The sequence below is a fragment of the Canis aureus genome, chromosome 28, assembly GCF_053574225.1.
Source record: "Canis aureus isolate CA01 chromosome 28, VMU_Caureus_v.1.0, whole genome shotgun sequence".
Classification (NCBI taxonomy): domain Eukaryota; kingdom Metazoa; phylum Chordata; class Mammalia; order Carnivora; family Canidae; genus Canis; species Canis aureus.
Genome location: NC_135638.1, coordinates 23659299 through 23677011, shown reverse-complemented (window position 1 = coordinate 23677011; position 17713 = coordinate 23659299). Strand labels below are relative to the sequence as shown.

At 35.9% G+C, this 17713-nt stretch overlaps 2 protein-coding genes across 10 annotated transcripts in view; one reads left to right on the top strand and one right to left on the bottom strand.

The window, feature by feature from the left end:
* The window catches only part of C28H8orf34 (chromosome 28 C8orf34 homolog), a 406660-nt gene extending 403429 nt beyond the window's left edge, over window positions 1–3231 (top strand). The window contains exon 13 of the mRNA XM_077876661.1: window positions 1683–3231. Coding sequence (XP_077732787.1) covers window positions 1683–1693 — 11 coding nt within the window. The 3' untranslated portion in view covers window positions 1694–3231. The remainder of the gene's footprint in view (window positions 1–1682) is intronic.
* LOC144300530 (uncharacterized) overlaps window positions 1–17713 on the bottom strand; it is a 109036-nt gene that overhangs the window by 70257 nt on the left and 21066 nt on the right. The window lies entirely within an intron of this gene.

Genomic DNA, 17713 nt, shown 5'->3' with positions numbered 1-17713 from the left:
AATAACTCAAGATATTAATAATAGGGGAAATTGTGAGTATATGGGCACTCTCTGGACGCTCTTAATTTTTCTATAGATCTAAAATTGTTCTAAAAAATGAAGTCTATTTCAAAGTAAAAACAATCAATAATGCCAAGTCCATGAGAAGAGAAAGAATGTATATAATTACAAGGTTCTTATACTACATGTAAGTGACATAAAAATCACTTAAATATACTGTGGTAAGTTTAAGATGTATGCTATAAATCCAAAAGGATCCATTTAAATAATATAAGGACTTACAACTAATAAGTCAACAAAGGAGAGAAAATGGAATGATTTTTTTTTAAGTCAATACAGGAAAAGAAGCAAAAAGGAGACAGAGGAACAAATAATACATGAATAGTAGGTCACAAATAGCAAAGTGACAGATTTAAAATAAATCATACCCAAGTCACATTAAATGCAAATGTCAAGAGAACTGATTTAAAAATACTAGACTTCAGACTGCACAAAAAAGCAGGCTCCAACTATATGCTACTATTATAAGGGAGCATTTAAAATGTAAATAGGTTAAAGGTGAAAGTTGGAAACGGTATATCACAGTGACATTAATTTGAAAAGTGCTTGTGTGGTTATATTAATATCAAACAAAGTTGCTTCTAGAGCAAGTAAAATTACCAAGGATAAAGAGGGACATTTCCTAATGACAAAGCAGTCAATTCATCCAGAGGACAAAAGGCTAAGTGCTGATGGTCTTAATAACAGCTTCAAAATACATCAAGTAAATAAAAAGTGAGGAGTTTTCAGCCAATACTTTTTTAACGCTTTTTCAGCCCTGCCCAGTTTCTTCTCTCCTTCTGGGACTCAGATGATCTGTTAGATCTTTTTTTTCTTAATCTTTCTTAATATTTTTTTTCTTAATCTTAAGTGCTGTGGGTCCTGGAGGTATTTTTCTATTTTTCTCTCCTTGTTCAGATTGGCTAATCTCTATTCATTTTTCCAATTCACAGATTTTTTTCCTTTGTTGTCTCCATTCTGCTTTTGAGACCATTCACGGAATTTTATATTTTGGTCATTGTCTTTTCCAATTCTAAACTTTCCATCTGATGGATCCTACAATTACAGAGAGAAGGTTACACATATTTTCATTGCACACTCACATGTATTATTGTAAATAATTCTGACATTGTGACTCTCAAAGTGTGATCCCAGACCAACAGAGATGGTCTTGGGGGATTTGTTGGACAATCACACTCAGGACCCACCCCAGACCTATGCAGTCAGGAGTTCTGAGGTTGGAGCCCAGCGATCTTGTTTTAACAAGTCCTCTAGTGATTCCAATCTAAGCTAAAGCTTGAGTCCATTCTTCCTAGAACTTGATTTCTAGTATTTTCTTCCTATTCTTCCTGACACATGTGCACATGCCCGTGTGCCCATGTTCTCTCTCTCTCTCTCTCTCTCTCACACACACACACACACAAACCATGGCTTCTGCTGGACCTTACTGCCAGCCAGAGTGCCAGGCCAAGCTCAAAAAAGAGACAAATAAGAGAACTTTTATTGCACACTTACCTACACTATTAGTAGTGCTAGTAGTTCACGCTGTGAACAATATGTTCATGCTATGACTAATTCTGAAATGTTTTTAAGGGACTGAATGAAAAATCACCCTTCTTCCTCTGGCTGCTTTCTGTTTTCAGATTCTGCATGATTTGGGAAATCTAACAAGAGCAAGAGCAGATGGAGCCCCAAAGTCAACTTGACAAGAGACCTAGCCTACTGAGAACAATGATGCATGTATTCAGACCTTGGAAATGCCCAGCCAAGTAAAAGTTCCAATACATAGACTGTGCCCACAACTCAACTCTTTGCCTCCCACCAGACCTGATGGGGAAGAAGGAGAAGAGAGTCCCAGTGTCCATGCTGAGGATTGTTACTAGTTCAGCCCCTCCTATGGGAGAAGCATAAGCTATTCCCTCAGGAATAGCATTTCACACCACAGAGAGGAGTAAAGAGCAGGGTGGAGGGAGGAGTGGGGGGATCCTAGAGTGTTTAGGAAACCAAAACAGCCTGGAGAGCAGTAATAATTGCTGACATTTACTAATAGCTTACTGTGAATAAACTACTCTTCTTCGTGGTTTATATGTATTTACCTTTTCCATACTTTTTAAAAAAAATATTTATTAGGTAAATGTATTGCTAAACCCATTTTGCAAGTGGGGAGACTGATCCTAGGAAGTTAGAAATGGTTCCTGCATAAGGTTGAAAGTAGAGTGATTAATAAGAATCCAGTAGCCGCTGCTTTTACAGCCAGCTGAATCTTATAAATCAGCTCACGTAAACAATGGAAACCAAATGATCAAAATAAGAGATTTTTATTAAGGGCCGGTGGCATTTTGAAAAATCTGATAAAACTTGGTAGAGAAAACATCAGCAGCTTGAAACAGAATGCATAAGCTTTTTTTTTATTTAGAATATCTTATTTCTCTTGGATATTCCCTTCTTCTCCCTGAAAGCTTACCTTAGTGGTTATGGATATAAATATTCTCTAGTTTTGGTTCTGTTGTCAATCCATGAGTCATCTGTGAAAATACTGAGAGCTCTGTGAGAGGAAGGTCTCTGTCCTCACTACTGTATTTCCAGTGTCCAGAATATACTCACTAATGTTTTTGTGAAGTGTTAATATTTTATATGAAAATAAGAGCTTCTTATAGAGTTTGTCTTCATAGGTAGGCCCAGAAATCACTGTTTTCTCCAATGAGCCTAATCCAGCAACTATAATACTTAAGATTTCAGCTAGAATCAGTGCTATGGCTCTTTTGTTATAATTAATTGAACATAATGTCTGAGGCCTCAAACTTGCCTAACCTTCAATTCCCTTTATTGCCCTCGCTTTATTGCTTCTAGAACAACTATCTCTATGTGCTCCCCCACTGGGAGTGCTCTCACATAATTTAGCTCCCCCTTCCCAGAACTACAAGTGCTGAAAACTGGAAATGATCTTGTCTGGGACATGTGAATATATGTGCTCATGAGAAATCAACCGAGCTGGGAATATCCACTCAGGCCATAACTTTAAATCCACTGTGTGCTAAGAAAAACAGCCTCCATGGTAGGGTGAAGCCTGCATATGCTAACAGAGCCATTGTTTTTCCAAATTTCTGATTCTTATCCAAGCAAACCCACTCTGTTCTAATATATTATGTTGTCATAAGAAATGTGCAATATTACAATCTGGTTCATCTCTAAGTGTCTTTAGGGTATTCTTTGTTTCTCTGTCAATTCCTTGGCTTTTTCCTAGAAGTCAGATGGATATAAATACCCAAAGCAGAACTCCTTGGGAAATGCCTCCATGACCAGACTTGTGGGAAAGTTCAGGACCAGATGGTATTAAAGAAATTATGATAATTTCCCTCAGATGCCCTTTAAACCAGACCAGCCTCCTGGAATACAAGAGGGATGGGATTTGTGTCCTAGTGCTCTTAAAGCCAAGGCTGTACCTCTCATTCTAGAAACAGTGTGTGTGTGTGTGTGTGTGTGTGTGTGTGTGTGTGTGTTTCTGGTACTCAGAAAACACAATTACTTCACCACAGAATCTCTCCTCTTGGGTTCTACCTACCTTCACCCAATGAAACATATATATATATATATATATATATAAAACATATAAATATAAAGTTATAAATATAGTTGTATATTTATAAAGTTATAAATATATATTTATATGTTTATATATATTGTTTGTAATTATATAACTTATCTCTGAAAGGTCCTATGTTGCATTTCTAAAAGCTCAGTTATATAGGGACTTAAAAGAAATGTTTTACGAGATCCATTTGCTACGATGCCAGATTAAAGACTTATTTTTTAGGCAGGTAAGCTTAAATATTGTTTGGCTTGGTACACTCCTGTTAACTCCTTCAACAATAATGGTAATATTACAATGAACTTTCTTTTATTCCAGTAGGAACATGGAAATGTTGTTTCCTTACTAGAACTTAATCATGGAAGACTTATTCACAAGTGCACTTGGATCAGATTATGCCTTTTGATCATGCAAAGAAGTTCATCTCATGTCCCAGAGTGTCTTAAAAAGGCAACCAACCTGCTACCTGTTCAACTACAAAGCTTATGTGAATCTCACATAAAAAGAAAAGAACTTCTAAAGTGGCCTAGCCTTTACAGATCTACCTAAACAGGGCAGAAGATCTCTGAATAATTCAAGAAACCTAGCACTTGGTTCTCAGATGAGTGTATCTGTGAATCCTTCACCAACTCTTGTTGTTCAACAGCCAACGGGTTCCACTAGCAAAATATCTATTTATCTGCCCCTTCTCTCTTATCCTCTGCAGCCAATTGGTTAAATTTTTCTAATTAAAGAGTTAATCCTAATTAACTCTTTAATATAGCTTTTCCCTTTGCACTTCAGCTGCCACCATCTTAGTCCCTACCTCTCCACCTATCTTCTGGGCTGTTTCCAAAGACCACTTCTTATCAGTGCTAATCCAAGTTATTTTCATGGAATTGCCAGTAACTTCTGTCAAGCAAAACTGAAACAAAACAAACTAACCATGTTACTTCTGCAAGAAACACTCTTGGCAGCCTGTTGTCTTTGCTAATTGTGCATCTCAAGTGGAAAAGCTTGTGTATCTCCAGAAACAAAAGCATGTGCCCAGAAAGTCTGTGACTCAAAGACTGGGATGCCTTCCTGGAATGCCAGTTCAGCCAAAATTCAGAACCAGGATATTGCCTGCCTCTCATGCCTCAGACATAATAAACGTTACTCAAGAAATGATAATCTCAAGTTTTCAAATTAAAAACCACTATACAAATTTTAAGATAAAACAAATTATTCTAGATAAATTCTATTTTTTCATTGAGAAACCCCAGGGTATATTCTCAGACTCCCTCAAGCATTGAGGTGTACTTCCTTTACCATCAGAAACACTTTGGAAAATCATAAAAACTCCAATTCCTTCACTGAGGCCTCAAAGTTGCTCCAAAGAAGACTAAATTACATTTTCATTGCCATCTAGCAGCTTTACAGTGTTGTGCAGATGTCAGACAACATTGACGTTAGTGCTATAGATGTTGTTAAATCTGCTTTATGTGTCCTTCACCTTACCTTTTCCTATCTAACTCACTTTCATTCCTCAACTTTCATATATCAATTGCAGAGGAACTTATTTTAATTCCTTCAATCAAATCTTGCTTACCTTTTTTCTCACAGGAAAAAAAAATCTTTATCATGATTTTTCTCCAAATTCATGTCAGGAAAACACAAGACAGACCTAAGATAGGGGAGGGGGTGATCACTGGTATTCTTTACAGTGTATCTTTCTAGGTTATCTGGGCTTTTCACTGTCTGAACTATTTAAAACTAATCATAATGTAGGGCACCTGGATGACCTAGATTAAACGTCTGACTCTTGGTTTAAGCTCAGGTCATGATCTCAGGTCATGACTTCAGGGTAATGAGATGGATCCCCATGCTGAGATCCGTGCTCAGTGTGAAGTCTGCTGGAGATTCTTTTTTCCTCTCCCTCTGCCCCTCCTACTGTGTGCACATGCTTGCTCTCTCTCTCTCTCTCATAAATAATTTTTTTTAATAAAAGGGCTAATCATATTGTAAATTATTCTTTTTGGGAAATGCAAATAAATTGGGTCCTAGTGTAATGTAAGCAACTATTGCCCTATGGATAAACCACTTTGCATTGATTTATAGACCTGTTTTACCATTCTTTCTGCCTATATTTGTGAAGTTTTTTGAAAAATCTGCTCTGGAGGCTCCTGGGTGGCTCAGTTGGTTAAGCATCTACCTTCAGCTTGGGTCTTGATCCCAGGATCCTGGGATAAGAGCCCCATGTAGCATCAGGCTCCCTGCTTTTCTCTCTTCCTCTGCTGCTCTCCCTGCTTGTGCTCTCTCACTCTGTCAAATAAATAACCAAATCTTGAAAAAAGAAAGAGAAAAAGAAAGAAAGAAAGAAAGAAAGAAAGAAAGAAAGAAAGAAGAAAAAGAAAGAAAGAAAGAAAGAAAGAAAGAAAGAAAGAAAGAAAGAAAGAGAAAGAAGAAAGAAAATTCTGCTCTAAACTGGTTGTAAGATCTTACCAACTCCCTCATTAATTAAATTAATAAAATCTTTTACGTGTTTATTTTACATTGTTTGAGAGGCATGTTTTTTTATCTTTTAAAAAACATTGTCCTTTGGCTTGTGTATAACCTTAGTATTATAATTACCATCTGTTCCACTAAATTGCAGTTTCCTGGGGGGTGGGGTGACATGATAAGTACTCAATAAATGTTAAAAAAAAAATACAAAGAATAAATTCACTGTTTTTGTACTTTTAGATGTGACCTGAAGTAAGAAAAGTCAGTAACTCAGCTGTTTGTCACATTTTTAAAAGTACGAATTTCTCTTGAGAATCTGTTCAAAGTGTGGAACTCCTTCTGAGAAAAGTACACGTATTACGTATAGACAAACATAATACAATGCATGTAATTTTAGTGGTTTTAGGGTATTTCCACACCCATTCTTCTTCCCAAAACTGCTTTAAATGCTGTGTTTTGCCAGCTTTGCAAAATGAGCCATATTTTGAACCTCTCATCCTCAGTTTTACCTCTTCATCTAAGAAAAATAGTTCAACAAAAACAGAACAGCAGCTCCTGTCTCATTTTAATCACTGTGCTACAATAGTCATGACAACAAACACGATTCGTGAGTTTATAGCAGAGAAGTTTTTAAACATTCCTGTCCTTACCCGGTTCCTCCACAATTGCTTAAGACCAAACGACTAAATAGGGTTCAAGTACATGGATAAACATGATATGTGCAGAATATGGAATCATAAAAAATATACAAATAGCTTTTGGAAAGGAATCAAATGACCCAGTGAGAAGGGACATTTCCTTCTAAAGATGCCTCATTTTTGTAAGAAACATGCACACTGTTGTGGGAAATTATACTATCTGTTAAAGAAGAAAACAAGATCCTAATCTCCCAGCTAACTTAGAATACAAGCTCAATTCACTGTTACTGCTTCAATGTGATATGCCTGTTTATAAAGATGAACCTGTGACATTCTAGGGATGGCCTCAACTGATACAAGGGGATAGTAACCATAGCTTTAGTTCCTCATTCTTCTGATTTTCAAAGAGATGCTAAGTCTTTTGGTCTAGTGGAATAGACAAGATTCATGGATTTTGTTACAAAAGACTTCTATACTGTTGGCTCTGATATAGTGTTCCCTTTTATTTCCTTTGATTAAAATAAAATGAACAAATACATATTGAACTTTATCCTGAGCGTGGCAGTGTGGTATCATTTTCTGTTCCTGAATTAACCTCAACTGTATCTGTGGAGCTGACTAGAAGCAGTTCAAGGGTAGGTGAATGCAGTAGTTTTGCTTGGGGAAAACACCCAGGAAGCAAACAACATTTAAAACATTTTAGAAGGATATGATCACTAAAAGTGGTTTAATGTTCTCGCTGCTATGACCCAACTATAGTCCTCATTAAAAAACTCTATAGCTTTAGAGCTTATTAAATCATGTATTTTTCTTAACTGAGTTTGAGTCTGTCAAATCACTCCTTGAGTTTTTATTTAAATTGTTATGCTCATGCCAATGACTATAATCAACGACAGAATACAGAATTAGAGGCAATTCACTTCTGCTTTTTAATACCTAAAGAGCTCAAAAGGATCTTTCCTTTCTAGATTATTTGCTAAATCTTTATAACTGAAATAGAAAAGTGAGTAGTACTTCTATTTGTACACATAAATGATCAGCCTACTAGAAATTTAATTTCTATTTCCCTCTTTGATCCCCAAATGATGTTCAAGCAAATGAGTGACAGATATTTATTTATTTATTTATTTATTTATTTATTTATTTATTTATTTATTTATTTTATTCATGAAGGCACAGAGACACAGATAGAGGGAGAAACAGACTCCCTGCAAGGAGCCTGATGCAGGACTCAATCCCAGATCCCAGGATCATGTCCCAAGCCAAAGGCAGACCATCAACTGCTGAGCCACCCAGGCATCCCAGATTTTTTTTTTTTTAACTTTTGGAAGAAGGTGAGAAGGGGTTTATATATATATATATATATATATATATGTATATATACACACACACACACACACATATATACATATATGTACCTAGGACACCAGAGATAATCAGTTAGGCAGTTAGCTAACTCTCCAAGTTTGGATCAGAGGCCAATTTTTAATAAAAGGCTTCATGAAAATGTATTCTTATGGTCATTCATTCTTCATTCTTCTGTATCCATTTTTTCTTGTATACATCTTTATACAGTTTTGGAAGGGTTGCCTCCAAATTAGCCTTTTTTTCTCAACACTTAAGTAATTGTTGCAGTGGCCACAGTAATATGCTCTTCCTACTTGAGTAACCAACCAAGCAATTGCATTGACGACTTGTGGTATTTTAATAGTTGCGCATGTTATTGTCATTATTGACCCTTTGATCTTCAAGTATTCTTAGATTTCTAATTCCTGGCTTCATGTAATTTGTTACATGGGATTCCCAAGTATTTTATTAACCTTTACCTATGTTCCCTTTTATGTTTATTCTCTTAGCAACTTCTTCCAATCTGTTTTCAACTGATACTTTATGTTTAGGCGATTCTCAAAACTACAGTGTTATATACTGAATTGTGTTTCACACCCCCAATCACATCTTGAAGTACCAACTCCCAGACCCTGAGAATATAATCATATTTAGAGATAAGGTCTTTATAGAGGTGATTAAAATGACCCTGTTAGAGTGGGTCTCTAATCCAATAAGATTCATTCTTATAAAAAGAAACACCAAGACACATGGGACCGAAAAAAAAAAAAAATAGAAGCCTTGTGAAAGAAAACACAACAAGAAGGTAGTCAACTGCAAGCCAAGGAAAAAGGCCTTTCAGAAGAACCCAATGCTATGCAGTGGTCCAAAAGTGTCCCCCAACCCAAATGCATATGTTGAGATCCTAACCCTGAAGGTGATGATATTAGGAGGTGGGGGATCAAGGAGGAAATATGGTCATGAAAGCCCTCATGAATTTGATTAGGGCCCTTAAAAAAGAAACTCCAGAAAACTTGCTTGTTCCTTCCACCATGTGAGGACAGAGCAAGAAGTCAATAGTCTGCAGCCCAGAAGAGAGTGTGTATCAGCTCCCAAGTATGCTGACACCCTGATCTTGGACTTCTAGCCTCTAGAGCTGTGAGAAACAAATTTTTATTGTTTATAAGTCACTTAGGCTGTGGCATTCAGTTATGGCAGCCTAAACAGACTAAGACACCACTGACAGCTGACTTTAACATTTCTCATCTCCAGGACTGTGAGAAAATAAATTCCTGTTGTTTAAGCCACCCAGTCTGTGGTATTTTGTTGAAGCAACTCCTAGAAAACCAATATTAATAAGCTGTAGTTTTTCATTTCTAGAAATCTTCTAATTATCTTCAATACCTTGGAGTGCAATTCCAGATGATCTCTCTATTTTTGTGATTATCATTGTCCTCTTCTCAATTGTGTTTTAGATTTCTGAGCAACCACTATGTCACCAACGGATACACTGCAGTACAATTCTGATACTAACCACCTGGTTTAACCTGTGTCAGACTTCACAGGTTGAACCACATGGTCTCCAACTAGAGTACCCTCACGTCAAACACCGGATACTTTTTAGGGGTCCCCCAGTTTCATACACTTCTTTCCAACTACATACAAATTCAGGGGTTCTTAGGACCCCCCTCAGTTCTGTAATTTACTAGAAAGAGAACTCAGGAAAGTGCTGTACTTATGATTACACTTTTATTATAAATTATATAAATCTGGACCAGCCAAATAAAGGGACTCAAAGGGCAAGGTCCAGGAGGGTTTTGAAGGCAGGGCCTCTGTGCTGTCTCATGGAAACAGTTCATGTAATTTCCTGCAATGTGTTCACCACCCAAGAAGCTCCACTGAGCTTCAGCATGCACAGTTTTTATTGGAATTTCATTATGTAGGCATGATTGATTGAATCATTGGCTGTGACTGAACTCCATCTCCAGTCCCAACTCTCTGTTTACCTGGTTGATCTTTCTGGTGAGTAGTCTAATTGCTGAATCATCTCATCTCTTATAAATTCAAGTGTGATCCCAGAGATACTATTACTTGGGAAATTCCAAGAATTTAGAGTTTCCCTTCCAGGAAATAGGGATAAATGTCAATCAAATTCTTTATTATACAACAGCAACCTTTAACTTTATCCTTCTTTTGTGAAACAATACTCAATTAGTTTCCATATCCAATAGTTTTTTTTAGATAACCCAGTAATTCTTAGATACTATTTCTTATTTCCAAGCTAGTTCCTTTATTATCCTTTGCTTAGACTACTGCAATAGTTTACAAAAGAATTAATTATTTTTCTCTAATTTTATCACTGTCCCGATTCTAAACACCACAGTCACATTAGCATTCAATGCAAAATTCAATTGTTTCACTATACTTCCAAGAGTTCTCTTCATTTAAAAAAAAATCCAATTTTTTCCAATTTTTTCTTCTATCTGACCCTACCACTCAGTTTCAGTCTTCACCTGAAAACAAACTACCGCCTAATTTCTACACACTTACCTATAGGCAACCTAGTACGGTGTTACTAGAGTGACTTTAGAATCAGACAGATCGTAATTCAACAAGAAAGGTTAAATTTATTTAGTAGTTGTTTCACCGTAAGTAACTTGCTCTCTCTATGCATTAGTTCTCTATTTTATTAAATGGATATAATGCTTACTTCACAGGAATACTTTAGGGATTAAGTGTTTAAAAATATTTATTAGAATGTCTGGCACATAGTAAAACGTCAGCAGCTGGCAGCTACATTTATTTTTATATTTTATTTTCTCAGAATACTTTTTCTTTATCCTCACATGGAGGTTTCCTACCCATCTTGCTAGATGCAATTCAAAGATCTCCTTTCCAAAGTTCTTCCTAATTTTTCCCCCAACCAGATGTAGATCCTTTGTTAAAATTGCAAAATGGCTTCAATTTCTCTCTGGTAGTTTTCATGATGTTGTGTTTATAATGCCTTCAATTACTTATGTTGTCCACTCACAACATTGGAACCTACGGCCATTGAGGGCAAGGCCTTTCCAATGCATCTTGAATTTGTCATGGCGCTCAGCACAATCCTCACACTTGAAGGTGATTGCTGCAGTGAGTCATCTATCATTGAAAGACTTTTCCTATGAAATATATTAACTTAAATCTTAGAACAAAAAACTACAAGAGTATCTTATTCTCTTATAGTAATAACTATATTTCCTTTCCTTTTCCCTCCCTTAATATAGACAAGTCACAATTTTTTTTTGTGAGAGCCTTTTGCTTTAAATGCATATGTACTCATAAACAAAAGAGCTAGTTATTTTTAAACTCTACTAGGTAGATGGATTTCTTTTTAATTTTCGAAATAGTTATTTAATTTGGAGTATGGTATGTACACTTACAGATGCAAAAATACTATTTTGAAAAGTTAAGTAAACTTTCCTAGGTTACTCAATAAGTGAGTGGTAGAGCCAGATCTCAAATGCAGCAGGTCCATCTGACTCTAAAACCCGTCCCATTTTCAACATTCATTATGTTGCCTCTTGGTGAAATTCCTACATGCTTTTGTATAACATGTGTAAAGGAAACAGCCTTTAGGCTAAAGGCTCAGTTAAACCTCTAAAAACAAACCAATCAAGGGAGTGAGTGACAAAATAAAAACAGAAATGCAGTAATGCTTCCCAGGGCTCATAGTGGTATTGTGTGGACATGAGTGATTAAATACCTGCATCCTATAAGAAAGGCTGAATTCACTGAGGGAACACAGGACTAATGTCTTGGGCATAGCCTTGGCTGAGGGCCAAGTTGCAGGAACTCTTAACACAATGGATATATTGATTGAAAACCATCTCTGCATTGGAAGCACTGAGTTCAGTGAGAGCATGTAGGAAGGAGACTGGCTTTAAGATGGTGATTTGGTAAATATTACTAGTATTGATAACATTTCAAACAAGGTAGTTGAAACTTGTGACTTGCTGGGTAGGTTATCACAACTATGTCTCTCTCTCTGGTTATAAGCATGTTGGGTCTATGTAATGAAACATCTAGGGCAGCCCTGGTGGCCCAGCGGTTTAGTGCCACCTTCAGCCCAGGGTGTGATCCTGGAGACCCAGGATCAAGTCCCATGTCGGGCTCCCTGCATGGAGCCTGCTTCTCCCTCTGCCTGGGTCTCTGCCTCTCTCTCTTTTTCTCTGTGTGTCTGTCATGAATATATAAAATCTTTTTAAAAAAAAAGAAACATCTAGAATTCTTTTTGAGCAGTGTTGGAGAACCAGTGGATTGTGGCAGTCTACTTCATAATAATGTCAGTTGGAAATTTTATTTATGGTCATACATGCATGAATGAATAATAGTGAAGTAAAGATACCCTTGTGATGGGCATTCTCAGAGAGGTGGATGATGACTCTGCCTATGAACCTTAGGTACAGCTCCAGGGCACCAAGATGTAGGCTGAACTGATTAAGTACATATAAAATCCATCCTGGGACTGCCCATATGTGACTTCTTAAGCAACTGACTCTGAATTCCTTCTGTGATAGCCACAGCCACTCAATAGACATTGAGTTTTCCCTTATCCCTGACATAGCAAATAAAACTCACATCCAATTCTGGTGGTCTTAATTTCAATCCAAGTAACTCCAGTGGTATTTTCTCCTGGGGTTATACGAGACATAAAAAGGTTCTCATGCAAAAGACAAACCCATTAGAAACTGCCTTTTCTACTTAACTCAAGTTGAAGAGTTTGCATAGTTAGACAAGTAGTACAGACTGTACCTCTTGACTGTATGTCAAACTGTCCAGAGAATGTGTATTCAACTAATTCTTTCTAGTGAGCAAACAGAAATGTGTTTATATTAGGCATATGCAGGTGAAGCTAATACAAACCATTCTTACTCCACAAATTTTTTTGCCTTGCAATATTTTCATGCAACATTATTATATACATAATACCTACTTTAATGACACAATTTAAATTTGTGTACTGAAAATATTCTGTAAGAATCGAGTTATACTACTCTTATACCATTCAACTTACTCTTTTCTGTGCTGTATAGGACTTATTCTCTCTAAATTCCTTCCTAAAATCCATGGTTAACTCTTTGGTGACTATAGGAAAATATCCTCACCTTTTAAAATGTATTTGCTTTTAGAGAGATATAAAATAATTTTTGGTTTTCCACTTTGGAGGATGTGATATATAGACAGTCTGTCATTTGAACTCTCTTGAAGAATACTGCTAAAACCAAGAGAATAGAAATACACACACGCACAAGGACAAAATTGAAGAAGTTTGTGGAGGACATGGGAAGAGTATAATTCACTTTGTAGCCAAGAGTCAATCTTTTAATTTAAAAGCTGACAAGGTAACTGAAATGTGTCTTTTTAATATCATAAAGCTAAATGCTATATGAAAACCAAGAAAATAATGTCAACTATTATATTGGTAGCAGTGAGATAAAAAGAAAAGAAGACCTGAAAGAAGTAGGTAGGATATATTAATTTCTTGTGGCCTCACAGTGGAGACTCAGTTGATACTATCCAAATTAGTAAAATATTAAATATATTGTTATACTTACAGAAGTAACTGCTAAATGTTCTAAAGACAGAAAGCAAACCTCCCAAATTTATAAGGCCATCATGAAGCTCACAAAGCATAAATCAAGAGTATACCTAGGACAAAGGAACTAAGAAGAGCAGACAGTAAAAAAAAAAAAAAAAAAATGAAAAAGGCATGTTAGGAAACAAAGAGAAAAAAAACAACAGTGGCTACAATTTCTGTATCAGGCAAACAGAACTCAGAGTGAAAATATTGGACAAGACTAATAAAAACACTTCTTTTGATAGCAATGGGAACAATCTATAAAGATTATCTGACTTTCATCAATATCTAAGCACCAATCATTTAAATATCAATTTGTGAAGTAGACACACACAAATACAGATATAGAGTTAACATGTTAAGATATTAAGACTTGGTTCTTGTTTTATAAGCCAAATGAAGATGATAGAGAAGACCTAAGTAACATAATAAAATTTATGTGTACACATGTAATTCTGTAACCTACAAACAGAGAATGTTCCTCCTTTGCACCTTTTTAAGGAACATTAATACACCTTAACCAAATATTATGTCATAGAGGAGATCTCAGTAAATTGGAACGACTTGGGATGTAGGCAACATTCTCTGCTTATACTGAAATTGACTGAAGGTCTCACATTAATTAAAATGTAGAAAAAAAACCCTTACTAATTAAGGAGCTCATGTCAAAGATATAAACAAAACTAAAATTGCAAATACGTAGAAAAAGACCATAATGAAAACAAATCAGAATTCTCTGTGCTCTATAAAGAAAAGCTTTAAATAATCACATTAATAAATAAGAAAGATGAAAAGTTAATAGACCAAGCATTTAATTAAAGTGGTATGAAACATGATGAAAATTATACTCCAGGGAGTATAAAGAAGACATTAAAAAAGTAAAGAACACATTAATGAATAAGAAAACAGAAAAATGGTGGGACTAATTCAACTAAGAGTCAATTCTTTGAAAAATAATTATCCATATAATGGGAACATTATTCACTCATCTGATCAAGGAAAAAGGAGACAAGTTTAAATATAAATGTAAGAATAGAAAATAACCACAGATGCAGAAGAATTAAGGGAATTATGAATGAAAACTTTGCTTAACTTGAAGAAAATAAATTTGAAAACCATGATAAAATAGATCATTTTCTACAAAAATGTAGCAGATTAAAGCTGACAAAATGACAAGTTTTCTACAAAGGAAGTTGATGTGGGAAACAAAGGCAAGAGAGAAAAATTAAATTTCTTACTGCTTACAGCCCATTGACAAGTTCTTGAAACAGGCAGAGTGACATTCCTCTAGGAACTCAGCAGCATGTTAATACTTTGCTAAGAGCAAAAGGCAATCAGCTCAGTATCCTGGACCGCCCCCCCCTCAACCCCAGGGTCATGTAAGTCTACTTTAACATATAAAAATTCCATTGGAAACTTCCTTTATCTTTACTCCCCAAGATATATGTTGGCAATCATCCTCCAAGCACATGGCCCACTGATAGACATCTGCAGAGGCGCATGACTAGGGTTTTACCAGACCATTATAAATGACTTTTCCTAACAATAGCTAGACCCCTTGAAGTCTGGAAACCTTGCTTCCAAAATCCCTTAGAGACTTATACTATCCTTAACCCTCCCAACTTGAAAGTATATAATCTGTCACCCGTCACAACCCCAGTGCAGCCTTTTCTGCCCACAGGTCCTGTCCCTGTGCTATAATAAAACCAGCTTTTGCACCAAAGACATCTCAAGAATTCTTCCTTGGCCATTGGCTCTGAATCCCAACATTTCTACATCAGAAATAATGTTTGCAAAAAAGTCTACTCATCTCCCCTAAAGTATCAGAATCATAGTTTGCTAAGAAGACTATATAAAACCTATAAATGACAGAAGAGAAACAGCTATTTAAACTGTAGCAGAAAATGGACAAGGACAGTTTTCAATCCTTTTTATGAAACCAGTATAATATTGACTGTAAAATTCAAAAGGGTGGCACATGGAAAAGATTTATGGATATTAACTGAATAATCTGAAATAGTAGCAAAGAGAATAATAGCATCCACCTGCCCAAGAGAGGTTCATATACACAGCTCAGTATTAGGAAAGTTATTAATATGATCATCTCCATAGATGCTGAAAAGACAATTTTTCACCATTTTTTAATTTATACTTGACTTAAAAAAACAAATCTCAAAGTAAAACAGGAATAGAGACAAATTAATATAATGGAATGTATAGTTTATCTCAACTCAAAGATGTCTTTCCATGATAGTCTAGAATAGGACAAGAATTTCACTATCACCACTATGATGTAACATTATTTTGGAAGTGATATCTGATATAACTCCCAAGAAAGAAAAAGAGAAGAAAAACTGGAAAGGAGATAGGAACTCTCATTGTATGCAAATAATTCAGCATGATACCTTCAAAGCCAAGTATCTAAAACATTATTCAAATTAAAGAATTCAATAAAGTTTCTGAGTACAAAATTAACATATAAATCAATAGTTTTCTTATGTATGAATAATGGACAGTAGAAAAGATATTGCAAGAAAAATCTTATTTTTTTTAAATCTTATTCTTAATAGCAACTCAATGTGTAAAATGCCCAGAAATAAGCTTACGAACAAATAAGGGATATCTGAATAAATTTAAACCTCCCCCAAAGCCTTTAAATGCATCCAATTTATACAAAGAAGATTATATAGAATAGATACACCATTTTCAAATAGGAAGAACCAAAATGACAAAGAAGCAAATGTTTTTTTCTAAATTGATCTATGGAAGTAATGCAGTATCAATGAAAATAAAAGGCACTGTGTGTATGTGTTTTAAATCCTACAAAGTGATGTTGCAGTTCTGTGTTTATGTTTATGGAGTTTGTATAAATATATATGTATATATGAATGTGTGTGTATATATTTTTTATACAGAGTGGGACAACCTCTTCACTTATGACTTAAAAAAACAGAAGACATAGAGGTGCCTGGGTAGCTCAGTTGATTAAGCGTCTGACTTTGCTCAGGTCACAATCTCAGCGTCCTGGGATCAATCCATGCGTCGGGCTCCCCATTCATTGGCAAGTCTGCTTGTCCCTCTGCCCCTCCCCTGCTTGTTCTTTCTCTGTCTCAAATAAATAAATTTTTTTAAAAAAGACAAACAACAGAAGGCATAAGATCAATAAATTTTGTCCTAAAATGAAAATTCAAAACACAAGTGACCAAGTCAGAAGAAATATCTGCTGCACATAAAGCAATAAAATGACCACTTTTCATTTATAAAGATGCCCTACAAATCAGTGCTTTAAAAACTAACAGTTGGGGCAGCCCCTGTGGCATGCAGTTTAGCACCGCCTGCAGCCTGGGGTGTGATCCTGGAGACTCGGAATCGAGTCCCACGTCGGGCTTCCTGTATGGAGCCTGCTTCTCCTTCTGCCTGTGTCTCTGCCTCTTTCTCTCTCTCTCTCTCTCTCTCTGAATAAATAAAATCTTAAAAAAACAAAACAAAACAAAACAAAACTAAGTTTAACAGAAAAAAATGACAAAGAGCAAGAGAAGGTCATGGGGAGATGAGTGTGCAAACTTTCACTACATAGTAAATAGCAAATCATATAGCATATACTAAATGACAGGATATTGTGAATATTATAAAATTTATAGAACAATGAATAAAAGGGAAAAAAAGCCAGATGGCGGTGGGGTTTGCAAGGCATTAAGTGCCAGCAGGGAAAACTGCAGTGTTACAGGTGATTTAGGGTGACTTTCATTGAAGAGGTAAAATCTGCACAGATTTGTGAAGGGTGAGAATTAGCCAAGCAGATAGCTGGGAGAAGGAGAACATCCAGAACAAACTTTCTAGAGCATGAGCTCTCCTAGCAAGGATTGGAGCTGAGGAAAGTCCTATGTGGAGTCACCTTGGGGACGTGGCTTTTTGCCAAGTGAACCAGATACTCAATGGGAGGTTTGCTGAAGCAGAGTGACAGGTTTTCATTGGTTTGTTTTGCCAGTGAAGTTTCAAATTGATGCAGGGTGGGAAGTGTAGAAGCAGAAAACACAA